Here is a 27,881-nt window from a genome sequence, read left to right on the forward strand (position 1 = left end):
CAACAAAATCATATTATTTTGATATAGTTCAACGTCAATCTTTGAGACTTCATGTAAACTGAGTTTTAGAGAAGTAGTTGAACTATAGTAAATTTAGTTAAAACCCAAACAAACATGAAATAACACAAAAAACACAACAGTCTTGTTGGAAAACACTTTAAATAAATTGATAATCATTTTAAACATATGTAAAAGAAAATAAAAATATTTATCTTAACGTCATATGTTAACAAAGGTCGATTTTCTGACTGTAATAATGAATACAACACCATTCAGTTATATAAATTGTTCAAATTTAGAAAGTTTATGGTTAGTTAAAATTTACAATTTTATCACTATTTTTTCATTAATAACTAATTATAATTAAAAAAGATTATTATAATTGATGAATTATTAATCAAAAGTGTTATTGAAAAAATGAATAAAAGAAATTTTTCAATTGTTTTTACAAAAACGTAAGTGTGTAAAATCCGGTTGTAGTCTTTCTTGTTGAAGATTTACCCTGAATAATAAATTGACAAGTTAAATGACAGACGAAACTGAGAATGATTTAAATAATATACAAAAAGACGAAACACTTCCAAACGAATTAGCTGATGACCAAACCAATGAAAAGGAATCATTAGTACTTTCAGAATCATCTAGTATTAAAGAACTAAAATCAACTAAAAAGAAAAGTGTTAAGAAATTCCATCACGAAAAATTAACGACTCCAAAAGTTATCCCACGACACTGTTTAGAAAAGAAAGATTGGATTAATTTATTGGCTACTCCATCGTAAGTTTCATAGTGATATAAAAATTTTAATGTAATACAAATTTTGATTTGCAGTCAAAAATATTCACCATGGTTAAATAAAAATTTGGCAATCAATACTATTTATTACTACAAACTTTCTCAACCTACAAGATACAAAATTATTGCTAAATTGCAAGATCGAACAGCCGTAGTACCAGTACCATTTGTAGACGAATTAATTCATATTCTGGCAGATGATCATCTTTCTTTAGAGTATTGTCAATTAATCTATTTACTCATCATAAGAAGTAAATAAATTCTTAATTATAATTTATATTTTATTGACCAATCATTATTTATACAGAGAAGTCGAAGAATTATTTCAAAACATTTCGAAGAAGAACAACCAAAAAGTCAAAAAAACTAAATGTCAAAACGTTATGAAACCAGTTCAATATAATGAAAGTTTAAAAATGTCTAAGGACACAATGTTGTGCCAATATAATATAGCAGAGGCATTTGTAAAAAGTATACTCCAAAATAAAAATGTAGCCCTGAGAAAAGATTTAGAAGATTTAGTTAAAATAATACAAAAAAGGCTTACTAAAACTGTTGACAATAATGATCATCTAGATAAAGATGGAAAAGTTTATCAACAAATATTATTTTTATCAAAACTCATTGCTAATTGGATAGCTGGAGTACTAGAGGAAGTCGCTGAACAAAATGAAGAAGAACTAAAAAAAGAGTGTGAGGAAAGACGCAAAAGAATGGAAGCGGATGTTTTTGATGAGAGCGAGGATGTTTCTGACGATGATCATGAAGACATTCTTATTGATGCTGAAAAAGTTGTTGATAATGGTCAAGAAAAAAATGAAAGTAACAATAAAAGGGAAGAATTTAGTAGTAATGAAACGAACAACGAACAAAGTGCAGATGAATTAATTATTCAAAACGAGACGGAAACCAACGTCCATGATTATGACAACAATGTCACCAATAATATAACTGAAAATAAAAATGAAGAAGACTATGAAAGAAATAATGAACAAGACAACAATGATGACAACACTTAAAATAAATTTTACATTTCTTATAAAAAGGTATTTATATTATCAGTAAATTAATTATGCATGTCATTATTTGAGGCTAATAATAATTCAAAATGAATATGCTAATGAAGAGAAATTTTTCAATATCATAATGTTATATGAGAATTTTAGTTTTCATTTTATATTAAGATTTCATACTTTTATTAATTATTTTTCAATCGGATCAGAGTCACTTTCTCATCTGGTTATATCCTTGTGAAGATTGTACATTGTACTTCCGTCTACCATGGGTATATAGTATCACATAACGGAATACCTGATTTCATGGTCTGAGAGAAAGCGCCAATTGCTTGTATATTCTCAGGAGAAATTTGATACGCCTGCCTAAATAGTAAAGCAATATGTACATAAACATATCTTTAACGTAAAAACATATTTTACACTTTATTAATGACTTTATTATATTCTATTTTAGTACAAAAATTCATTGATCTTTATGGGATTATAATTTTATTACTTAATTAATGATCTAATCATTTGATGAATTTTTTGCTCAAAAAATTTTTAATCTTGACTTCAATTCTTTATTCTTGTTGGAAGTTTAAAGAGTAACTTTGTTAATAATTTATGAAGCACTTGAACAATTAAAGTTGATAAATAATTGCTACATATTAGAGTAATTTACTTCATTATCTTATCAATTGGTTCTTCGGTCAGTAGGCGATGTCGATAGCTGAGAACCTAGATTTCAATCCTCACGAATCTTTACGATCCTTATAAGTATGCCAAAGAAAAAGTTCATCCAAGAACATTCAGAAGACAGGTAGAACAGATACTGATTATAAGAGTAAGAAAGAAAGTACGAGGTAGAATGTAGAGAAATTGTATTGACATGATAGGAGGGGAATTATGGCCGTGACATTGCGCGCGCGCACTTCAACATTTAGGTTTCATCGAGACTGGAGAAAATCGAAAACGTGTATCACCGCTTATTTTCAATCAGAAACACCATTTATTCTTATTCTTCATCAATACGGTGTTTATTTCATATAAACTAATATGCTTTGCATAAAGAGCAAGTGTATTTAACTGTGTTTTGTGCAGTAACTGTGATTTTTATTATAGAAAAACAAAGTTTAATCTATAACTTGCTTTTATTCTAAATAGGTAAGAACAGTGTTTAGAAAAAAACAATGTATTGAATAGTATATAGAATTTATTGTAACTTACACAAAACCAGTTAGATACGCATTAACAATCATAAAATTAATAAAAATTCTTAGTTAAATTTGAATAAAAAATTGAAAATAAACATATTAAGTTATTTTATTTGGTACTTAAAATATTGTAAACAACCTTCAAAAATATTACTTCCTTAGAATATTTAATTCGTTAATTTTAACATAAATTTATTTAAAAGTTAACTGAACGATCATAGTTAGACTAGTCATGATGCTTTTATTACTTAACACTTTGTAAATTGAATAATGAAAACACATCGTTCACTGAAAGCTGGTGGGGTGAATAAATCATAATTGAAACTTCATCGTTTAACAATCGAACTATCGTCTCTTTCCGCGGCAGTTCAATTACTTCCTTTAGTCGATCATCAATACCTGATTAATTTTTTATTCATCTGTTCTACTATTTTTTACAGAATGGCTTTGACTTGTTGGGAAAAACTAGTCATTATAATTATTGCTATTATTGGCATACGTTTTGCAATAAGATTATCCGTATTTTTATGGAAGAAGTTCATTGGTCCAGGTCTAGGATGTGGTGTTGATGTGAGAACTCAAGGAAAATGGGCAGTAATAACTGGTGCAACTGATGGACTTGGTAAAGCATTTGCTCAAATTTTAGCATCTAAAGGACTCGATATTGTTTTGGTATCAAGATCTTTGCCTAAACTTGAAACCGTTGCAAAGGAAATAAGGGATACTTATGGTGTTGATACACGAATTGTTGAAGCTGATCTTACAGAAGGCCAGCCAGTGTATGCTAAAATTGCTAAAACCATTGAAGAACTTGAGGTATTAATGCATATTATTAATCTATTTTTTATTTAATATTTGATAAATTAAGTTATTTTCATCTTGTATTCTTCTAGATTGGAGTACTCGTTAATAATGCTGGTGCAAGTTACGACCATCCAGAAATATTTACAAATGTAACAGAAGAAACGATAGCAAGGATATTACAGCTAAATGTTGCTGCTACAACTGGAGTAGCACGAGCGATATTACCAGGAATGATGGAACGTCGTAAAGGTGTAATAATTAACATTAGTTCCACTGCTGGAGCTATCCCAAGTCCTTACTTATCTGTTTACGCTGCCAGTAAAGCGTACATTGACAAGCTAAGTGCAGATCTCGCAGCGGAAGCTGCCCCAAGGGGTGTTACAATTCAATGTGTTCTTCCAGGACCAGTAGCAACCAAAATGTCAAAAATAAAGTTAGTATCATTTCAGAATTATTGCATACAATGTTTTTAAATCAATTCTGTTAATTTTTAAATAATGATTGAATATTCATTTTGTTTTATTCATTAGGAGAGCAACATGGATGGCTCCGACTCCTGAAAAATTTGTCGAGTCAACCCTCAAGACTGTAGGAATTGAATCACGAACAACCGGATATCCGCCGCATTGTTTAATTATTGGAATTGTTAATGGATTACGTTGCATTTGTGAAAAAGGTGCCGTTTGGCTCGTGGCAAGAACTATGTTAAATATACGTGGTCGTGCACTTAGAAAAAAGAATGAAAAACAATCGACCGAAGAACCAATGATGACAGAAATACCTACAAGGCAAGAAATTCCCGTTGAATGATCATTCCAATATATTAAATACAATTAATAACAATGATTTATCAAACCATTGTATATTGATTTTTTTTAAATATAATAAGCCATATTTTATTTATTATTGTTATTTATTATTATTTAAATATATATATAGTCAGTAAGGTTTAATAAATATAATTGATTTAAAATGTTGGACAGTGAATATTTAATATGGAATATTCATAATAATGTTAAAGGTCAGCAACTACTTCTGTTTACATTATTCATTTTTTTATGTATAATTCATAAGTCCAAAGAATACGTCACTGATTCACTTAGACTTAATGATCCATTAATAGGTTTTTGTAAGTACTAACATTGTATAATGCTCACTGATCAACAAAAAATATTATATTTATTCCATTTTTTGATCAAGCAATACATTTTTCATTTAATGTAATTCAATATCGTCTATTGCACAATGGAAAAAATATTATTTTATATATTTTTATGAAATATTAGAGGCAATAAAATATTATTTTATTATTTAAGAGATGTTAGTTACATGAATAATCAATTGGAGCTGTGATGAATACGATTTTTTTTTACTTATAACTGTTGTAATATTTTTATAATGATACTTCAGAGAATAGTAAGACTTTTATTAAATTCGAATAAAAAAAAATGATTATGAATATTTGACTAGTTAACTTAGATATTATTTTGTGTAATGATATTGTTAATTGAAAACATTACAAAAGAACGTAAAAAATTTAATTTGAAACTGTTTAAATTTTTGAAACATGTTACTTTATCATCTATCAATACAAAACCGATGTTCTGAAATATCAATTGAGTGAAATAACATGGAAGTCTAACCTACAAGCATTTTCCGGATACACGCACGTTTTCATTCAGTTTTGTAATATTTCGCAACATTGTTCCAAAGTATTATTGCACTTCACAGTTAATCAGTGAAATTCCATATTTCTGGTTATATCAATAATAACTAGAAATATTTTATTCAGTTCGGAATGGTGTGTCAACCGATACAAATGTCTTTCTCTACTGTAACTGAAAAGAGAATTGTGCTTAGGAATAGCGAACATTTTGCATTGTGGAAACAGAATAAAGTAAAATAGTACTTGATTTTTCAATTAGAAACAAGTAATTTAAAGTGTTCAATCATTTCATTCTTTTATTCACATTTAAGTATTTATGCATGTCAACTAAATTTAGAAGTATACAAAAATGAGGATAGTAGATTTAGAAAAACTAAAAAATCTTCAAAAAGATCCAAAATCTATTAGAAATATTTGTATATTAGCCCATGTTGATCATGGAAAAACAACTTTAGCAGATTGTCTAGTAGCAAGCAATGGAATTATATCAACCAAGCTTGCCGGCAAGCTTCGATACATGGATAGTCGTAATGATGAACAGCAACGAGGAATAACCATGAAGTCAAGCTCTATATCTCTCTTTTTTAATAACAATGATGAAGAATATTTATTGAATGTCATCGATTCACCAGGTCACATTGATTTTGCATCAGAAGTATCAACAGCGGTCAGATTATGTGATGGAGCTATTATTATTGTCGATGTAGTCGAAGGAGTATGCCCTCAAACTCGAAGTGCCTTATCTATGACTTATATTGAAGGTTTAAAGCCAATATTAGTAATGAATAAGATTGACAGATTAATTACAGAAATAAAATTAACACCTCTTGATGCTTATATTCATTTAACTCAAATTCTGGAGCAAGTTAATGCCGTAATGGGAGGATTATTTGCCAGTGATGTTATGCAACGTGATGAAATTATTGAAACAGCTAAAAATAATAAAGATTCAAATTCAACTGAAAGATCACTTACAGATTGGCAGTCAACTCTAGAAGAGGCTGATGATTCAAATTTATATTTTTCTCCAGAAAGAGGCAACGTTTTATTTACCAGTGCAATAGATGGATGGGGTTTTGGGATTAAAGAGTTTGCAAAAATGTTATCAGAAAAACTAGGATTTAGTGAAAAAGTATTAGCAAAGACACTTTGGGGTGATTATTATCTAAATATGAAAAATAAAAGAATTATGAAAGGTGCTCAAGAGAAAGCTAAAAAGCCACTTTTTGTATCATTAATTCTTGAGAATCTGTGGACTTTGTATGATATAGTTTTAGTTAAAAAAGACAAAGAGAAAATGATGAGTATGATGGAGAAAATGAATATAAAATTGACAAATAGAGATTTAAGAGTAACTGATACAAAAGTTCAATTAAATGCAATCGCATCGCAGTGGCTTCCACTAGCAAAAGCTTGTTTATCCATGGTCTGTGATAATGTACCTGCTCCTCATGAATTATCTGGTGATAAAATCGAACGTTTAATGAGCGGAAACAATGACTTTTCATCTCTTCCCTCCGAAACACAACAATTAAAGTCTGCATTTTTAGCTTGTAGTTCTTCTCAAGATGCACCAATTATCGCATTTGTATCAAAAATGTTTTCTGCTGATAAAAAATCATTTTCAGAAAATAAAACTCGAATGCTAACCCAAGAAGAATTAGTACAGCGAAGAGAAATTGTAAGACAAAGGCATGCAATGAAATTAGAACAGCTTGAAAGTGAAAAAAATGAATCTAATGACCATGGAACGACAAGTAATGATAAGGTTGAAGAAGAAAATCAAGAAAACATAGTAAATGAAGAAGAAGCAAAAATGTTGATTGGATTTGCAAGAGTTTATTCTGGATTACTAAAACCCGGTGCTGAATTGTTTGTTCTTGGACCGAAGCACAATCCTGAAACTGTTCTGGAAAGAATGAAAAATAATGAACCCGTAAAAGCGGCAGCTTCCTTGAAAGATTTAAAATCTGGTTGGTATGTTACTAAAGTCGTCATTACAAAATTATATCTCATGATGGGACGAGAATTGGAAACTGTAGAGCAAGTTCCTGCCGGTAATGTTATAGGTATTGGTGGATTAGAGGAACATGTTTTGAAAACCGCTACATTATCATCGACTATGTTTTGTCCTTCATTTACTGAACTAACTTCACTTACTGTACCGATACTTAGAGTTGCATTAGAACCGAAGCATCCTAATGACTTGCAGAAACTTGTCAACGGTCTCAAGTTATTAAATCAGGCTGATTGCTGTGCTCGAATGCATATTCAAGAAACTGGGGAAATTGTGTTAAGTACCGCTGGAGAAGTTCATCTCGAACGTTGTCTAGACGATCTTAAGCAGCGGTATGCTAAAGTAGAGATAAATGTATCAGAGCCAATTATTCCATTCCGAGAGACTGTAGTACCTCCACCAATTACTGATATGGTAAATGAAGCTATTGAGAAAAAGACACATGATGAACCTTTGGAATTTTGGACAACCAATCATCAATGCTTCTTTGAAATTGATGCTAAACCATTACCAGAACAAGTTATTAAGATTCTAGACGATAACTCTGATCTTCTTAAACAGTTAGATATGCATTGGGAACAACTTGGAAAACAGGAATGTGAGTCACTGCCATCCTCTATCGCTAATCTGTCAATCGATGAGACTTCGATTACAAATAAAAAATTAAAATCCATTGAAACATTTAAAAATGATTTATCGACTGCCTTTCACTCGGCTAACTGGGGAAATGTTTTAAATGAAATATGGTCGTTTGGGCCGAAAAAATGTGGACCTAATATTTTACTTAATGAAAGTGATTATAAACGATTACCCTTTTGGATGAAACAACTAAAACAATCAACAGATCCTCGAGCCACGTAAGTTAATTTGCTTTTTATTAAATACACTTAAAGTTTTTAACATTACGGAATACTTGAAAATCATGTTATTTTATCATTTATAAATTGCTGTAGTTAGTGTTAAGATACAATCTAGAATGACGAATAAATTATTTCAGATATGATAATAGTATTATCAATGGATTCCAGTTGGCAACTATTGCAGGACCTTTATGTGAAGAGCCAATGCGAGGAGTATGCTTTATTGTAAAAAAATGGCAAATTTATGAGGATGCACAGAGGTATAAAAAACTGATTAAAGTTTCCATAAAAATAGTAAATCCATTAAATTATATTACAGTGAATGTAGTGGACAAAGTAATCTCAGTGGACAGTTAATATCAGCCTTCAAGGAAGCTTGTCGTCGTGCTCTTAATATGCGGAGACCTCGTTTAGTGGCACCTATGTATTCATGCAGCGTTCTCGTCAATTCTGATGTACTTGGTAAGTCAATTGCTACTCTATATTATGTATTAATAATCATTTACTAAAAATATAACATATATTTTTCATTTTTTTCTGATATAACGAGAGTTGAAAACTCTTTCATCTTGTTACAACTTATCATTTCTCATGATATCAATCTTTGAATCAATGCTGGCTTGGAATTTTATCCATCTTAAATCAATTTGTTACAAATAAATTATGGAATTACGTTGATATTAAATAGTTAGTTATTTTGAAAAAGTATTTTATTTTTAAATAAAAATTATTTTGTCTTGACAGTATTTGTTCATAAGAGACATTTTGATAATTATATGCAACTTTATCTATAAGATATCATCTTATGATAAACGATTTTTGTTCGTTTCTTAAAGATAATTTTTCACATATAGTGTAATCGTAAAACGTCTAAAAGTAATAATTAATAGATTATGAAGCAATAAAAAAGTAAAGGATGACACTGAATACGATGATAACTTGATAATAAATAACTATTAATTTATGAATTTTATAATTTGTTAGTGTGATGTACGTATCAATTATCACAATAGTCAATCCCAATTAGCGGTTTTCATAAGTTCTGGAACCATATGCCATGGGAATGTTGATTTCATATCATTGTAATTCTCATTTGTTTCTAAGCCTAAAAAAAGTGTCATAAAATTAAATTTCAGTTTAATTTAATATTTATCTTAGTTTGTAATATATTTAACAGTTATACCAAGTAAGTTACGAGTTTGTCGTAACGGACGTCCTTTTCTGCTTCCTTGAACACACATCATCCCATAGACTCGAATACCTGGGACACTGGCATATGTAGGTTGATCATGACTCATAGGTCCTTCTGAAAAATAGGTCAATTGTTATTGCTAGTATGATTATTGCTATGCTTTCACTGAGACGAATAAAATTGGAATAACATACCTAGGATGTTGGTGTCAGGACACCTGCATATTACAAGATAATGTGATTTTCCCGTACGAACATTTTGTAAAGCTAACAATGACCAATCTCTTGGAGTTCGACATTCTCGCATTTCTGCTACTGGCTCACAAGTTTTAACTAATGTTAATGCCTGAAAATATTATTTTTAAAAGTTATACAATGATTTTATGGTTTTAATTAAAATGATTTGTATAATTAGCATTAAAAGAGTTGAAAAAAAAAATTATCATCTTTTTTTTGCTCGGAACAAAGTGCTGTAGCATAGCAATTAACATAGTTAAAAATCAAGTTGACAAATATAATTCTTGTCGGGAAGCAGCAAAGCATATTAATAATATGTAATTAAAAGTAATTTACCCTTGTGTTTGAATCTGTAACAAGTTCAGTAGTGTGAAGGTCATCAGAATCAAGAGATGCACTGCAAGGATCTCTGTATCTACTTGGACAGGCGCACAAGGGTTGAGTGAAATTTAATCTAACATAGACTGCATTGCATACTTGTTGAACAGCACATTCTGGTAGTAGATAAATGTGCTGATTATGTGGATAGTAATGATACTTAGTTGGCTTTGATAAAGCTGCACTAGCTCCTTCTGGCAACCGAACTCCAGTCTGTGGAAAAATAAATTTTGTATGACTTTTTAATTAATTGCCCATATAATCACAAAAATAGTAAAATATCATTATCTACTAAAACATCATCAATGCCTTCAGCTTAGATGTGTCATAAATTTGCAAATTTTTTTACTGTTAGATTATGATTATCATAAACATTATTCTCTAACCGCGTGTTTTATTATCGAGCTGTTGGTGTGAATCATTAGTGTTGTAAATGGTCGGTGCACTTGAAAAAAAATTTCCTTTCCTTGTAATCAACAGGTAATAATTTTTTTCTGCTCGAAAAAATTTCAAATCGAGTATTTAGAATATTAAAGTATTGAAATAACTTGTTATTGTAGCAATTGCTTTCCACGAAAAATGTTTTCTGTATATAATTTATGTTCACTTTTCATATTCAGGATATAAGAAAAGTAAAATAATAAATTATACAATATAAAATTTGTTATGTTAAATATGAAGGTTTAAACACGCTGTCAGTATGAATTCTTCGTGCAGTAATAACCTTGATAATGATGTTTGTGAAACAACTCGGTGAACGGCAGCGAATAACCACAGTAACTCTTCCTACCACAATCATTAAGCGTAACACACAAAATCGTGACCGCTTCAAGAAATTCCAATTGCTAAAACTATAGCCTTAAAACTTTTATAAATGATATAGGTTGTTCAAGAGTCGGTTTATTTAATTCACAATTTACAAAGCATCTTTCTACACTTCAATATTTATGGAGTAATAATTTTAATTCTTCATTTCAATTTGTTACAAACACGCGATGAATTGCCAGAGGAATAAAATCAACTGGTGTTCATGATCAGTTTATTGAACAAAAAGAAATGAGTTTTATTGGCTAAAAGGTAGAATTAATTCAGCGCATAGTGTTTTATAATTTAATGGTATTTTTTTTTCTTTTAAGATGCTCTAGAAAATATGGGAAACGCTCTAGGGTAAATCAAGAATCTCGTAGTTCGATAAAAATTAAATGGGTGGATGCTGAGGAATCAGTTGACCGTAACCGTTTCGGTCCCACAAACTCGGTGACACAGAAATACTTGATTTACACTATGTATATCATCAAAGTAGTCGCAGAACGAAAACTAACTGCCTTGTCATCACTACAATTTTATATTCCTATTCCTGTACCGATATTTTAATAGCAGCATTCTATGAAACATGGAATATTTTAAAACAATTTGTAATCATATTCCAACATCTAGAATATCATTAAACATAATTCGGCAATGACTATGTAGTTAATTATTAATTATCCGGGATTGTCTATAATCATGGGTCTAGGGGAGAAGAAATCACGTGCTATGAAAGACGGAAGTTGAGAAAAGATAGAACAAAGAGTAAAGGCATGCTAGGGTCATTAAGGCCACCACAAAGCGTTAATGATTCTTTGCCAAGTACATTCACCTATAGAAGCTCAAGTTATGTTCCTTTTCGTTCTTTTAAATCAATCAATTTATCATTTTTATTATTAAAATCCATCTAAATTCAAAAAAATGAAAATAATGCTTTCATATTATCACATAATATTACACACTTTTTCTGATTATAAAATATTTATAAATTATTTCCGATTACTTAACAAGTTTTGCTTTCTTCATTCATGGATCATCAAATATGAATAAAATATTATTGATAATAGCCATTGAATGATGAATAAATAATAAATCTGATGGGAGTACTGGTTAAAGATGTAAATTCTTGCTCCAGTGTAGATATATAATCTTACATGTTATACACAAAGTGGTGCAAAATGATCATTCTTACTTTCGAGGTCAACTTGAACTCATGGAATTTGTTTTTAACGACTTATGGAGCAGTTGTATGGATTCTCGTAAAGCCTCATGAAACTGGAATTCTACTCTTTATATAATCACGATGTATTCTATGCAATATTCTTTGAATCAATGTATGATTCAATATAATTATACCTCGTATAGCAGCTTTGTTTTTATTTTCTTCCATAAAACCATCATATAATATTCAGGTAAAGCTAAGCTTGTTAATATACAAAAGCATACAATACCTGTAGCGTTTGATTGAATGTATACATTCTGTTATGGAAGTACAAAATTAATTTAAATGTTATTTTACAGGTTGTATTTGCATACTTAATGTGGAAAAATTGATGCTTATTTGATATTAACAACATGCTTGAGTGTTCAACAATGATAGAAGAAAGATAAAACGATTAATCTCACAGGCTGTCGTGTAATTAATTATGACGAGTGCAAATGTCATGGTCCGAAAAAGAAAGAAAGTATGTGATGGGTACTGTAGACAAAGTTTTATTATAAAGTAGGATTCGGCTCAACTCTCGTGAGAGTCATGAGTAATAAATATAAGATTGTATTGATGGAAAAAATTCCGAGTGAAGAGAAAACTTTCTCCATACATGTATATATTGCAGCATTGATTCAAAGACACAACATGACCTCCTTTGTACACGTACTTTACAAGCCATCAGTGCACTCTCACGTGTGATACTATTTCGCAGCATGCTAGAGAAAAACAAAGAGGATGAGAATGAGATTTATTTTATGCGAGATCTTCTTCTATTATTTTATCCCAATACATTTAGGATAAAAAAACGGTTGTAACGAGAATCATTTTCTTTTATTTATGATCATTATACGGATTTACTAAATTGTATATATTAGTCTAGAATCTTGACAATATAAATATTGTTTTCAATTTTAATGAAAATACTGACTTCAATTGGGTGGGAAGTAATTTTTATTATTTCTATGACTAATTAATGGTTATTATGTGATTAAGGCTGTTAAATACATGAGTTTAAATTATTTATAAGCCTTTAGTTGTCAAGATTTTGAAATAATTGTTAATAACATGTTTGAATAGTTTAGCTTACACCAATCTCAGCACGAATACAGGACATAAGCCATTATCCTGTGATTTGCTACACGGAAAATTGCAGTCTATCTAGCGAAAGAGTCTTCCTGTACCCAACCATGTTTAGTTCTATTCAAGATGACTCTCTCGTCAGATTGACTATATAGAGAATCTAACAGTGAAAGTTTAATTACAAATAGTCAAGTAGTTTTTTTATTTTATGGCTATTTTTTGAATTAAGCAAAATTTACATCTTGAGAAAATCATTGGGTCAAGGTAATTTTGCTTTAATTATTCATCATGTTCATTTTAAATCAAAAAATTAACGAGTTTGATGGATCCAATTTCAATGCTAAAATTAACATCACAAGATTTTAAATAATCTTTTTTTATCCAACACCAGACTTAACACTCAAGTCTGGATACATAATATATAATTAAAAATCCCCAAAATATTAAATGGCAGAAACAGTTAGGTTTTGAGAGACAATAGGTATATAAGGTATTTACAGTACGAAAAAAAAATCTCTCCAAGATAGAAAGATAATAATAAATAGCTACTCACCTCGCCGACACTGGTGTAATTTATGTGAAGCTTGATCTGCGGTCGAATTTTGCTTAGTGATTCACGGGTCTCTTTTGATAACGGGCTAGGTGTCGTAACTTCGTTTAGTTGAATTTTCTTGATGGCAAGGTTGCTTGTGTTGCTGATGTTGGAGTCTGAGGTAATGGTAGTCTCCGGGGCTTTGGCACGCGTTGCTAACGGAGAGGCTGTGATATTTACAACGGCGGTCGTTTTCTTGTTCAAGTTTAAGGAATTCAAAGTTGTTGTCGGAATCGTTGAAGGTAGTGACAGACAACTGCCAGTGCATACCATAATCATTACCAGAAATAACAATTTCATTGCGAATAGAATTGTTTTCTTTTTCTTCTCAATAAATCCACTCTGCTAAATGCTTTCAATTCTCTTCTAGATAATTGGTGATAATTAAACACCATTCAATTTCTCAATAATGCTATAAAAATAATGAAATAATAACATTTATTTATTATGTCAGAAATTAAACAATGTTATGTCAATAAAACTTGTAGCTTACTTGAGAAAATATTAAAAGTAATTGTTTGATTTAATAGTTGAACAGTTGAATTCTTCTGACGATTTACAATGATTACTTATATTATACGATTTTTCTGCTTTTCCATTCATAATGCATTGTCTATAAAAATTATACATTATTTATTGGTGTTATTTATTTCAATAGAATGCAATGCTTTTAATTATGTATCGTTAAAGTTAATGTAATTGATCAAATGCTAGAGTATGTGAGATGAAAAATGATGTAGAAGGGTAACCTGTAGAATTAAATGAAAAGACATATTGATAGCACTTATGAAGAGAAATATGTTGGCGTACTCTGTTAACGGGATAGTCTATCATTTTTTAAACTCAAATGACAGATCAGCTTTTAGATAATCTTAAAATCTACAGTGATTATTTACGTGTAAAGCTTATTCATTTAAGAATTATTTAAACAACCAAGAAAATCGTTAAAAAAAAATTTATGGTGAATGATTACATCTGATGTTTTAATTCATAAAACTTGTAATTTAACCGCGACATAGCTTTTAAGGTGAATTACTTGGACAAGGGTCTTGCAATATCGTTTTTTTTCGGAAATGAGAATAGAGATCAGATTTGCACTGGATAAAGAGACGTTTTTTTTCACGGGAATAAATTTTAATCATATCATTCTCTCTGTGGGACGGGACAAGTTGTTCATGCACTTTCGTTACGCTCGAGAGGAATGAGAGCGCGCGACTTGAAGGTGAACGTTGCAAACACTCCGGGACTACTCGGCTGACTGGAGTAAACGCGCTTGGCTTTGGCCACGGTCAAGGTTCGTCGGAGCTGCATTTGATTGCGTGCGATGAACTCACTGTAACGGAAGTCAAACAATTCAACATTTCACGGGCCAAATTGATGTTAAATGTTTCGAAATAAACAAAAAATGACACAGTACAATTTAGGTAAAACAATGAAAAAGCGCTGAGCTTCACAGTCTAAATAACACCTGTAGATTTTAGGATCAACAAATTGGACTATTTTAACTTATTACTATCATCAATGTCAAATAAAAATAGGTAACAAAAAGTACCTATTAAACTTATAATCATAGTGTTAATAATCATAATATGGCTTGTTGCTTACCAATTCCAGTTTGATTAATAACTTTATTGGATTAATAATAAAAATGATGAATAAGATTAATTTTTAAAAATAATTTATATAATGTTGCAAAGGAAATAAATTAGTATAAAACGAGGGAATTATGAAAACTTTTATCAAATAATAATCACAATTATACATGCAAACACCAAAGTTAATGATTATGAGATGCACAAAAAGACTACACTGATGGTTGAATAATTTGCAAATATTGATGAAAGGTATTTATAGTTTTACAAATCAAAATGATATTAATATTACTATCAACTCTTTTCAATATTGGTCCTCAACAATAATCGTGGTTGTAAAACACGCTATTGTGACCATGGAAGTTGGAATACGACTGTGATCTCTCCTAGGAGGAGTCCTACCTATGAATCCCCGCTAGTCCTACTTACCGACCAACCAGGAATCGCGTGCAACTGCCCGTAGAACTTTATTCAGTATCTCCGCCAATCCTCAGCTACACAGCTCGCTCAACGCGGGTTTATTTATTCCTCTTGGTCCTTAAAAATTGCCCTCAACCTACGCGGCAACCACTTTACTTCAGCAAGTGATAAGAAATAAATTCCAAAAAAGTTGATGAAAGTCAGCCGCTGATGATGCTGCTTCTTGATAATTATTTTCTCGTGAACACTTGATTATATGAATTTAGTTCATTTTGAAAATTCTTTTAATACTGTTGAGCTAGAAAGAGAATTATAATTTATTCAATCAGTTATTGATTTAATATGACAAGTAGCTGATGCTAAAAATGAAGTGGACTCAATTTTAGAAAAGACTTTTCTATTTCTATGGTAATTCAAAAATCACTTAGTTCTAGACAATAGCTTACAAGTTGATAGTAGTAAAGGTTACGAGTATCATGGAAATCAATGTGATTCAGCATGAATATTAAAATAGTATGCCAATAAAAATTTTTTTATAACTAAAAAAAATATTATAAATGATAGTTTTTGCTATAGCTGATGATTAAGAATGATTTTGAAGCAATTTCTTGAATATTACTATAAATATTGATCAGTGAAAAAAAAATTACTTTCATTAAAAAGAAATAAAAATGATTATCCATATTTTATTAATATTTTCCTCAACAGAAATGATGTATCAGCAGATTAGGATTTTCTTTGTCTTTGTGAAAATATAATTTCTTTTCCTTCTGAAATTGAAGTTAATGATGATAGATGCATGTAAATGCATTTCAAATCACAAAATAATTAGAAAAATAAATGATCAACTATTTATATGTATGCTAGATAGTAAAAATATCATGAATGACAAATAGAATGACTGCACAGCAACGAATGAGCGCATCATTTGAAGGATGATACTTTCTTTGGCATAGAAAATATGGGACGGTATAGGCCTCGTTATAAAACCGCCTGATAATAATTATCCCATAGTATACACGAGGTAAGGTGTAGCAAACTGGCCCAGATGCAGACTAGCTTTTCTTAGATGTAGAATATCTTATAGATACACAAACTATACTTGGCAATTGCTACTTGCCAAATAGGAAGTATCAATTGAACAAGTCGATAACGCCCGTCCATCTACAATCTATTGCATGTAAAGTGTAACGTGCGACTGGTTGATTGAAATTTTATTCACCTTTATATTTTACCATCTTATCTGATCTCATTTCATAGTAAAGTATATCAATGCTTGAAACATACATTTCAATCTTCTTCAAGAGAAAACAAAGGGAGCTAAGCAAAATACTTGGAATATTATTTCTCTTCTATATTGTACTCTCCCTGTCACTCTTTGACCCTTTCTTGAACATAAGTATAGTCCATTGAACTACGATGATGCATCAGTGCACTGTACTTTGCAGAATATCTCAACAAATTACTCTTTGAATGAAAATAAACTTCTAAAGACTTACATTATTTTTTAAGGAAAAAACCGGAAATTTGAGAATTGAGAGAAAGTTTTTTCTTAGACGTTTTTTGTATCTTTCAAAGAATTCCCCCCTTTTTTTTATTTCAATAAAGGAATAGAAAAAAATACTGAAGAAAACTGAGATGAGCCCTCAAGGGGGTTACGAGACAACGTGCATGACTTGACTTTCTACCATCATCACACCAGATACACAGGGAGCTAATATCTTAGGCAAAGGTTTCACTGTACATCAATTTAAAAATAAAATAAGACAAAAAAAATAAGAAGGCCAGGAGAGAAATTACATGAGAGAATCCCAAGCTCCCCCGCACTAACTGTCTTTGTCTATTAAATTCTTTTAGCTCTTCTTAGTTGCTTTTTACTGATGTATTTCTCTCTTTATTTGTTCGTAATTGCGGTTCTCACAAAAGAGATTGCTTTTCTATATTCATATTTATACATCGTTATTGACTTTTTAATACTAATGAATATTTCATATTATTTGAAAATCGTAAGGTCGAATTCAAATAAAATTATAATCAATTTGTTTATAGCTATAAATTGTAGACTATAAGTGCTATTTAGTACACATAATTGTTATGTAATCATAGTCGAATATAATCAACCTCTGTGATGTTAATTGGTTTAAGTAATTTTGCATTCACCTTTACAGAAGTTCTTTAGAAATAAGGATTTCCTTAATTTCTTTGTTAACACCTTGCTAACAGAAACTTGGTATGGAATAAAGTCTCTATTAGCTTTGGAGTGTTGTTAATACAGTTTTACAATTCATGACAATTTTAAAGTATAATAACATAGAATATTTTTTTTTTTATCGAATATTCTAATGATAGGTAATATTTTGAAAAATAATAAAAGGTGAAGGAAAATATTGATAGGTACAGTTATCAGATACGGTTGACAGAACATACTGATTACACTGAAGAATTCAAAGAGGGTTGATGAACCGCAACATTCCCATAGACAACTAACATCAGTAATATTTGATATTTTCTTTTATTTTTCTTTTACAACTCTGCACTTGTACATATGAATATATTTATTATGGAAATGATCTGATCTCATGTTCACACTTACGGATATATAGATTCGCACGTACCGGTTTCTACTGAGAAAATATTTTTTTCTGCAAAATATATCTCTACTAGTTGTTTCTTACAATGTAGTTACCATTTAAAATAAATATAGATAATTTAAAAACTTCTTTCAATTATACGATTATTAACAAAAAAGACTTAAATTTTAATTTAATTATATATAATGTTGATTACAATAGATAAGAATAAATAATCATTTTTATCGAAAAATTTTATAAATTTATTTAATTAATTTAAGAAACATTATACAAACATGTTTGGCGTCGATTTAAAATCAATGCTGGCTTCAAGTGCAGCGTGATTTTTTATCATGTTTAGGCAAGATATAATATTTACAACTATTTAATTAATTAATTAAAATGGCATGAAAACTATATAGATCAATAACGCATCATTATTAACAATAGTCATTATTCAAATAATAATAATAATAATTATAATAAAAATAATGATAATCATAATAATAATAATACGATAATAAAACGTACATATTAACTTTTCATATTACAAATTAATAAAATCTATATAAAATAATAATTATCATTTAATTTTTCTTTTAATTTTATCATATGATATTGATAGAAAATCAATTATCTAGATTTTTTTTATTTTTCTAAATATTTTCTCCTTTTTTTTTAAATTCGGTTTACTTTTTTAAAATTATTTTTTAATTTTTTTGTTTTTTTTTTCAACCTTCTAACTCCAACGGTTGATAAAATAGGTTGTATGATTTTCTTTCAAACACAATTTCTATGGTAACTCAGAACCTGTGTAGACATCTGATGCGTTTGAACAAATTGAAGATAATATAAAAAATGATTTTGTAAATTTACAATAATTAATTGATACAAGTTCTCTGCCATCGAACGTAGTTATTATAATTTAAAAAATTTATATTGCATACTTTTCTCATAGAATATAAACTGGTTCATTGTGGTGTGCTGGTACGCAGTAACCACTATAGGTTTTTATTTCAAGCACTCCAGAATAAGATCTTGCTGGTAGTGAACCAGGGTCTGTATGTCTTCTGGGACACCTGTGGCCTTTTGGACATTGACAAAGTGGTGATGCATTTACTTCCTCTAGCTGAGAACTACGTCTTTTCCGAACTGTAAAAAGCCTGCATGGTTCTTTCAGTTGACATCTTAGGCGCTATAAAAAAAATCATTTATCTTGTGATTTTGACATTTATTATGTTATTTTGTTATAAGAAAACATTCAGAATATTTACACTTTGTGGAGAACATGCAAAAGCGTAGATAAAGCCAGAGTTTCCCTCGGATGATCTATACGGTTGTCTTTTCACAAGATAGGGTACACTTCCGGGACGACAACGACAATGAATTTTTTGCACAGTTGTATTTCCGGGTCCACCACCTGGTGCAAGTGTCCACGTTACATCTCTATAGAGAAAAAATCATAAATCAATGTTTTTATATCCCAACCATCTCCAAACATCTCAGAATGATCCTACATTTTCTCTTTCATTGATGCTGTAGCTATTGTATGTTTCAACCTATAAAAAATACATTGTTTGACTTACTTGAAGTAACGGCATATAGGTAATCGTTTGACAGGTTCACAGAGCTTATACTGCCGTGTTTTGTCAACTATCGTATGACCATCATCGGCATGTAGACTTTTGGGGCAAGTATGTCCCTCTGGACATCGGCATTGCCTTTCAACCCATGGTGCTCCATAAAGATCAACTTTGCTGCATACTTCACTGTGTGAGCATTCTGGTAGTTCTTCTTCACTTTCCTAAAAAAACAAAAATAAGAATGTTTATTATCAATATCATCAAAGAACTTCATAAGACAGGAATACTTCTTGATGGTTCCATCAAAGTTATCAATGATAGAATTTGATTAGCAGCTCAAGTTATTGATTTCTTATAAGCTAATTATGAACTTATAAAAATATTGTCTTATATACTTTCTCTCTCTTTTTATTTAGAGATAGAAAAAAAGAGAAAGAGGGGCAAATTAGTGTTAGCCGTTAGTGAAATAATGGCTGAATAGGCTTCCTTCGAGAAATAGCGGAAGTCTGCTCGAGAATAAACCGGACGAGCCCACTCCCCACGTCACAATAGCGACATCACCACTACCACGTGCTTCCTCCTTTACTTAGGAGAGATTACGAATCAAAATATCGCCTTTTGCCTCAGGTTAAAATCTTTTTCTTCTCACTCTAGCTCATCCATTCACTTGTTATACTCAACACTTATATCCATTCGAATGCCTTTTTACGTTTTTACCTGTAAAATCTCTTGGACCTTGACGGAAGCCAGTCAACAGTTTCCTCTTAGACGATCCTCCAGAGATAAATATCCCTTTTTCTAATGTTTTTCTTCATTATTTCTATTATTTTTATTTTCTTCAATGAAAAATCTATTTTTTATCTACTTGCCTCCGAGGTGAATCCAATAATTTCTCAATATCTTCCAATAACTAACTGTGTATGTAAGAAAACATAATTGAAGATAAACAGGATAAATGAAACATTCTGTATAAAAAGCATTTAAAATTGGAAAACTTTCCTACCGGAAATGGATAGTTTTTTTAAACGATGCCCCTAATCCTCAAATCCTGCAATAAATATTATGGTCCCCCAAAGATTTTTAAAGTAAAAGCTGGTAAATCTCTTTTTTTTTTTTTATTTATTTAAATCCAAAGCTTATTGCATTAGCCTCATTTTATTATAAATAATCACGTTAAGCCAATAGATGCTGATGTAGGTTTAGAATTATAATGAATTTAAATGCTGAATGGGGAAGAATTATGCAATCAATTTTATATAATAATATTACGAAATTAATTCCCAATGTTTCTGTAAAGAACTTTAAAATTTAATTAATACGACACATCATAACAATGAATTTATGAAGTGATAAGATTCTTGAAGCACACGTGTAATTGATCATGCCATCACTTAAAGTTTATTGTAATGTTGTTATAACAAAAATAGTGAGAAAAGAGTGGGAGACCGCAAGATACAAGTACACCTCAATAAGACTTTCCAATTGCTTTCACTGCAGTGTGCAATTGACGTGCTTGAAAAAAACGTCATTTATAAGTGTGTACTTAAAGTACATTGTGCACACGCATGTTTTTCTTTAAAGGGGGTACCATTAATCCTGTCAATGCACCCAGTCAATGAAGCAATTGCGTAGGTTCTACGTGTATAAACTAATCTCATCATTTTCGTTATTATATATGCATTGACTTCCATTTTTTATCTGCTTATTTAATTATCGATGATGGATATTAACATATTTTTAATTAGTTTTATTTTTAAAAGATAATAACTTGAAAAAAGTTAATGAAGATTTAAATTGATCTTTCATTCAGATTTTAAATAAGATTCATTCTGAATATTAATTGGAATCAATATCCAAATTGGATGTAGTTTAATACGTCATCAGCAAGATGTTGAATGGTTTAATAGTATTATATTAATCCAGTATAAGCATCAATGAATGAATAATGTTCAAGTATTAGAATTGAGAAGAAAAAATTAAAATGACAACAATAAAGCGAAGAAAATGGAATAATAGGTAACCGGAAAAAATCCATGAGTGATCCGGAAGTTCTCACGCATCTCTCACTTTTCTCACAACCGCATAACTGAATGAACATGACACCTGGCACTCGGAATACCATACCGACCAGAATAGCAGTATAGTATAGCTGCAACAGCAGCAGCAGTAGCAATAATCGAGTTAGATGACCAAGTGTGCATTGTCATGGATAGTTTTTTTTTTCAAATATATTAAATTTCCTAACCCAGGAAGGTCTACAGATCAATCATTTTCCCTATTAATAAAAAAAAGTGTCAGATTAAATTTAGGAGTCAGGTAGTTACGTCTAGATGATTATGATAATAAATTTACCTTCAAGAAGCATTAGGACAAGAAAATACAAGTAAATAAAAAGTTGAAAACGTAATGCAGATCTAGTAGATAGAGAAAGACTGTTACATTTATAATCCCGTTCAAGTTCTGGATGTGTATACATATCTATATGTATTTCTTGAACCCGATCATACAACTTGAGAAAAATTCTAGTTACTTTACTAAATAGACGATGTATCTGTAGATACTTATACACTGATAGAATAAACAATCATTATTTCTTGGTTGTTACTCTCATCTTTCTTCACTCATTGCACGACAGGTTTAAGATTGTCGCAAGTGGGCGCCACTCGTGGCTCAAGGCTATATAATACACAATTTTTACTCTTTCGCGTATGTATACGCGTTTTGCGTCCGCGAGATCTTTCTCTCTCTCTCAGTTGTGCTTTTTATTAGAAAAATTTATTTATCTTTTAGTCTATTAATCTATCTCGTTTTGCAACATTGCTGTACTATTTTTAAAGAGTTACGAAGAAGAAACTTCTGGTCGTCAATAAAAATAAAACTAAAGGAAATTTTTTTAATATCACAAGCGGTAAAGACTTTTAAGTATAATACTTAATACTGTCAATAATACTATTGATTTTTGTTTGAGGTTATTGTTAATGTTAAATTGCAGGTGATATATATAATTTACAGATATTGTATACATGTATATGTATGATTTAAAAATAGTAGGCGGAAAAATAAGTGGTTTTTAATGGCTGAATCAAGCAGTTTAAGACTAAAAAAGGCTCGTGCAGTGCGCTATACTACTCGCCCAGTCAACTCAGCCGGAAATTGGTCAACAGCATACTTGGCGATCATGCAGCGCCTGCATTTTTCCAAGTCACTGCAGTTATTATTCCATATGAGATTTAATTGATCAAAATGATTAGGGGTCATTTTTGATAAGATTTACTTTATTAATAATTAAAAAGAGAAGATGTAAAAATTCTCACCCCAATTTGATAAAGAACTCGTGGCTTTTGATGGGGATGTCGTCGATGTTTCTTCGTGTCAATTAAATCAATCTCGATGGCCGCATCCTGAAAGTCTTGAAGCTCCGCCAAATATCTATCTTCATCAAAGGATAGATACTCATTGAGAAACTCTTCTCCAGCGTCATCAAACTCAAGTCCCAGAAGATTACCCAAACAGGTTGTAAAATATGTAGCAATTAACAACGATAATATTATCCTTAGATTTTTCATTTTGAGCATCATTTTTTTGTTTAACTTTATGTTTTATATTGACACGTTACTTCTCTTGTTTTTTAGAATTAACTGGTGAATTCAATGTTTATCTCAGATGTTTATTGTTTATGTGATAAAAGTGTACCACAATCACATTGCAAAATTTCAAATAGTCTGTCACATCACACATGTATTTATAATAACAAAGATAACAGTAAACAAACTAACTGATAGAAAGCCAAAATACCGCGTAATTTAAAATTCAAGCACATATTAGAGTATGGTGAAAGAAGATAAAACGTAAATTCAATGAAACACGTTTAAAAACAGAAGTTTTAAGAATTCTTCAAGTGTATGGTGATTAACGATCGATTATTGATTCACGTTTTCAAATAAAAATGAAAAACAGTTTGACACTTAACCCTAGGATTATATCTCTTTTCATTGGACTCCTGTTGTATCACGTCGTCGTGGTCAGATGAGAGAGTAAAATTGAACAGGTCGAATAGTAGGTGAGTGTCGGCGTAGAATGGCGCCCACGGGATACACGAAGGTATGCCGTGGTGAACTGGAGTCGTAGACTAGAGGCAAAGTATGAATGGGTGCCCCCACCCTTACCTCTCGCTTGCTATGTCCCTCAAACTTCAGCCTCCTCTCTATCTCCCCTTACCCTGCTCTCATACTCGCTCCTGCTCCCAATCTCGCCCTTCTCCGTCTTCTCTCATCATTTTACTTGTTCCTTTTCCTTTTGTCGACGTCCTGACCAGGCAAGCTTTCAACCAAGCAGTCTCTCTTCTGCTATGCTCTCTCGCTCCCACCACTCATGCAACCCTGATGGTACATCGACGCTATATAACACTGCTTCGACGCAGCCTCGCTTGTCGTTTCTCGCAGTTTCTCGGCTACTGCTGCACCAGGTGGGGACCCCATTAGCCATCGTCTTTCACACCCGCGGCTATTTTTCTCTCGTTTATAACATTCACATTACAACACAATCAATAAATACCTTCATTATTACCAATACTCTTCTGATGTTTATCAAACAATTATCTATATTTTCAGGAAAAATTTCATTTTCCAGAATTACTATCACTTAGATATCAAGAAATCGTCTTTTATTAAATGTTTTCAATGAAAATATTACAATATTTATTGTTCATTTAGCTTTCTAATTATAATTACTTTTTCCAAGTATTGCAATAGAGACAGCCTTTTATGCAATCATATTAAAAAAATAAAAAGAAATGATGTAATTTTGAAGTCAAGTTCCAAGTACGATTAAAAACGTAGTTTCATTCATAAAAATTTTTGTCCATTCATGGTTTTTCCCCCCTACTCTTAGTTCCCTTTCTCACTTTCCACTACACAGAGGCTTTTTTTCTTTATAAACAGTTTCTTCAGCATCTCAACTTCCACTGGTTCACCTTCCTCACACATAATAATTTTTATTAAGCTGAGACATAAGCAGCAATAAGACTCATTCATTGAACAAGTCACGACACTATTATGTAAATCATGGATGTATTTTATATGCACCGAAGAGCAAACTTCTCTCGTTATAATTAGCATAAACGTTATAAAATGCAGATGCATCAAATATAATTTTAATATTATCTGAATACTGTGACACGTAGGCATCTGAAGAAATAAATAAATAAAAAATAAGAAAAATGGAGGGAGAAAAAGAAGGGAGAGTGAGAGAATATCATATAACTAGAGAGAAGAACAGAGATAAGGGTAAGGGCAGGTGGACGCAGGTGTTTCAGCAATGCCCGACCGGAAGCTCAAGAAACTGCATTCGGACCAGGCCAAACACGGAAACGAGACCCATTAATATCCTTATAAGTGATCTTCTTTGATCCAGTACATGTACACAACATCTATCGTAATAAGAATTATTCTTCTCAATACATTTTTATTCACATTTTATTACTTTATAGATACATTATAATTATATTTTCTTTACCACATCTGTGTATTTTTATTATATTAAATAAATATTTTCATAAACGTTTTAGTCAGCATTGTATTTTTGTTTTTTTTGTTACAGGAAAGCTGTATGCAGTTTTTGGACGTAGACACGGACGTGTTATTGCAGCTGACAATGCTCTAGGATTTGGTGGTCAATTTCAAGTTCATGCGGTTCTTCCTGTTCCTGAAAGTTTTAATCTAGCTAGCGAATTGCGTACTTCGACTTCTGGATTGGCAACTCCACAACTTGTCTTTAGTCACTGGGAGGTATAATAAATTATACGATGTAGTGATTTATTATTTGATTAGTATCATTAATGATATCTATTAAAAGATGATGATGCTAAAAGAAAAATACTCATACTTGTTTTCTAGGTAATAGAACAAGATCCTTTTTGGGTTCCTTCAACTGAAGAAGAGTACTTACATTTTGGTGAAAAGGGAGATACTGTGAATCGTGCGAAAAAGTATATTGATGCTGTTCGTCGACGGAAAGGCTTGCCTGTCGACTCACAATTAGTAACTCATGCTGAGAAACAGAGAACACTCTCGAAAAATAAATAAAATATTCTTATAAGTCAAACTTTTTATGATTTAAATAATAATTTATTTCATATGTTTATAAAATATTTAAAATAATTTTAAATAAGATATGAATGTTTCATTTTAATCATCACTGAAAATTATTTTTTTCCCTTGGAATGCTACCTTCATGATGTCTTGTTGTTTTTTTCTTGCAGCCCAGGATGGATGTAATTCAGCTTTATCAGTAGAAACACTTTTTATTTGTTGTTTATCACGTCTATTTCGTCGATTTGTATTCTCATTAATATTGAAACGATTATTTCTTTTATCTTGCTCTCGTATATTTGTTATAAAATGTTTTTTCTTATGATTAAATTTATCGGTATTATCATTCCATCTTCTCTCATCGTTAGAAGTCTGTGATTCAGGTACAGCAATTGACATATAATTTTCATTATTATTGCCCGTCAAGAAAAACGAGTCAATTTCTCGATTTACTTGTATTTTATTGCTATTTACTTCATTTCCTTCATCTTGATTACTGTTACTATTAAGGATAAAATTTTGTTTTACAACTTCCTCCGGTTTTATAGAATTATCAGTTATATGTAGTTTTTTCACTTCTGCTAATTCACTAATAATTTTAACAGTTTTATCTTTACATAGTTTATCGGATGTATCATCTTTAAAGCTATCTATTATACATTTTGGGCTTTTCTTGTCTTTATTTTTTGTGCTACTTTTCTTTCTTATTACTGTGTCGGATTTGTTAATTGATTCACTGGCCTCTTCTGTAATACTTTCATTTGTATCCATTGATTCGTTAGATATTTTTTCTGTACTATCATTAGTTTTTTCTACTTCGGTTGTAACATCAGAAACATCTTGTACTTCCCACTCATTATTTATCGTCGGCTCTAACTTTGTTTTATCTTTTACATTTGATGAAACCGATAAATTAGAATTTTTTGATTGTAAATAAATCTGATAATCTGGATAAGTTTTTCTCAATTCTTCTATTTTGCTCTTTAAAGCTTTGTGAGAAGCCAATCTTCGTATTGCTTCTGTTTTTAAATCAATCTTCTTATCGGATGAAGTATCTTGTAGTATTTCAAAATTCATGATAGCAAATCTCGTTACTTCATCATCTTTAATTTTTTTTAATAGATGAACTTCTTTGATAAATTTTTCAGCTTTTCGATGACACTTCTTAATTATTTTCTCATCTCCATGTTGTCTTGATTTTAGATGTTTTATTTCTTTGCTGAGTTTCCAAATCACTCCAACACGTGCTTTACGAACTGCATGTCTGAGTGAAACAATCTAAATAAGAAAATAATTAATTTTATATTGAATTGTATCATTTGTTTATAATATAAAATAATATTCATAACCTACAATACACTTTTTATATTGAAAAGTTAAATGAATTTCAAAACGTACTTAAGAAAATGTTAATACACTTACATGATTGTTTATAGCAATTTTTTTGGTATTGTCGTACTCCATTGTTCAATAAAATATTAAGATTATATCTTAAAAGTTTATTTAGAAAACATAAATGAGAATTATGTGCACGTGAGAACATGTGCTTGTTCAAACTTTTTTATCATAAGAGGAAGGAAGAATAAGTTTCTTTTAGTTCAAATACAAATAAAGGCGCTAGTATACATTTCTCGGATATTTTGAGTACAATTTATGAGACCTATTTCTAAAAAGTTCTCAAAAATATTGAAATAATATGGAAAATTATTATAAAAGAAATTTTATTGTAATAAATAAATGTTTTGTAACAAAAATGTATCTACATGTAACTTATTACA

The 27,881-nt window shown here is 30.5% G+C and overlaps 5 protein-coding genes and 1 long non-coding RNA gene across 11 annotated transcripts; 3 read left to right on the forward strand and 3 right to left on the reverse strand.

The window, feature by feature from the left end:
- The first annotated feature begins 115 nt into the window (after window positions 1-115).
- spidey (hydroxysteroid 17-beta dehydrogenase 12 spidey) lies at window positions 116-4,714 on the forward strand. 5 transcript variants are annotated; one of them, XM_035088057.1, is made up of 5 exons: window positions 116-309; window positions 496-777; window positions 832-1,011; window positions 1,103-1,841; window positions 3,448-3,580. In XM_035088057.1, the coding sequence occupies exons 2-4, from the start codon at window positions 527-529 to the stop codon at window positions 1,812-1,814; spliced, it is 1,143 nt and encodes a 380-aa protein (XP_034943948.1). In that variant the 5' UTR covers window positions 116-309; window positions 496-526; the 3' UTR covers window positions 1,815-1,841; window positions 3,448-3,580. The 5 variants fall into 5 exon arrangements, with proteins under 5 accessions (XP_034943948.1, XP_034943952.1, XP_034943949.1 ...); XM_035088061.1 differs by lacking the exon at window positions 496-777; XM_035088058.1 differs by lacking the exons at window positions 116-309; window positions 496-777; window positions 832-1,011 and adding exons at window positions 3,901-4,244; window positions 4,342-4,714 and having other exon boundaries at window positions 1,642-1,841; window positions 3,448-3,823.
- A 734-nt stretch (window positions 4,715-5,448) lies between these two features.
- Window positions 5,449-26,197, forward strand: LOC118069805 (elongation factor-like GTPase 1). The gene is made up of 5 exons (XM_035088137.1): window positions 5,449-8,351; window positions 8,492-8,614; window positions 8,674-8,816; window positions 25,613-25,800; window positions 25,909-26,197. Exons 1-5 carry the CDS (start codon window positions 5,827-5,829, stop codon window positions 26,095-26,097), a joined length of 3,168 nt encoding a protein of 1,055 aa, XP_034944028.1. The 5' UTR covers window positions 5,449-5,826; the 3' UTR covers window positions 26,098-26,197.
- dsx-c73A (doublesex cognate 73A) lies at window positions 9,214-15,808 on the reverse strand. The gene is made up of 7 exons (XM_035088140.1): window positions 15,734-15,808; window positions 14,343-14,462; window positions 13,811-14,261; window positions 10,119-10,373; window positions 9,741-9,891; window positions 9,538-9,660; window positions 9,214-9,459 (listed from the first exon to the last, which is right to left on the reverse strand). The coding sequence occupies exons 3-7, from the start codon at window positions 14,147-14,149 to the stop codon at window positions 9,368-9,370; spliced, it is 960 nt and encodes a 319-aa protein (XP_034944031.1). The 5' UTR covers window positions 14,150-14,261; window positions 14,343-14,462; window positions 15,734-15,808; the 3' UTR covers window positions 9,214-9,367.
- aos (protein argos) lies at window positions 19,138-24,935 on the reverse strand. The gene is made up of 4 exons (XM_035088141.1): window positions 23,329-24,935; window positions 20,018-20,235; window positions 19,706-19,877; window positions 19,138-19,626 (listed from the first exon to the last, which is right to left on the reverse strand). Exons 1-4 carry the CDS (start codon window positions 23,590-23,592, stop codon window positions 19,384-19,386), a joined length of 897 nt encoding a protein of 298 aa, XP_034944032.1. The 5' UTR covers window positions 23,593-24,935; the 3' UTR covers window positions 19,138-19,383.
- On the forward strand, window positions 22,783-23,983 carry LOC118069809 (uncharacterized). Of its 2 annotated transcripts, none has more exons than XR_004690688.1 (2): window positions 22,783-22,922; window positions 23,027-23,983. It is a non-coding gene; the product is annotated as an uncharacterized lncRNA (long non-coding RNA). The 2 variants fall into 2 exon arrangements; XR_004690689.1 differs by having other exon boundaries at window positions 22,785-22,922; window positions 23,007-23,983.
- On the reverse strand, window positions 26,118-27,660 carry Rlb1. The gene is made up of 2 exons (XM_035088138.1): window positions 27,526-27,660; window positions 26,118-27,381 (listed from the first exon to the last, which is right to left on the reverse strand). The coding sequence occupies exons 1-2, from the start codon at window positions 27,565-27,567 to the stop codon at window positions 26,200-26,202; spliced, it is 1,224 nt and encodes a 407-aa protein (XP_034944029.1). The 5' UTR covers window positions 27,568-27,660; the 3' UTR covers window positions 26,118-26,199.
- Between the last annotated feature and the right edge of the window lie 221 nt (window positions 27,661-27,881).

Source organism: Chelonus insularis, unplaced genomic scaffold, assembly GCF_013357705.1.
Source record: "Chelonus insularis isolate UGA/USDA-ARS -01 unplaced genomic scaffold, ASM1335770v1 contig_42_pilon, whole genome shotgun sequence".
NCBI classification, from domain to species: domain Eukaryota; kingdom Metazoa; phylum Arthropoda; class Insecta; order Hymenoptera; family Braconidae; genus Chelonus; species Chelonus insularis.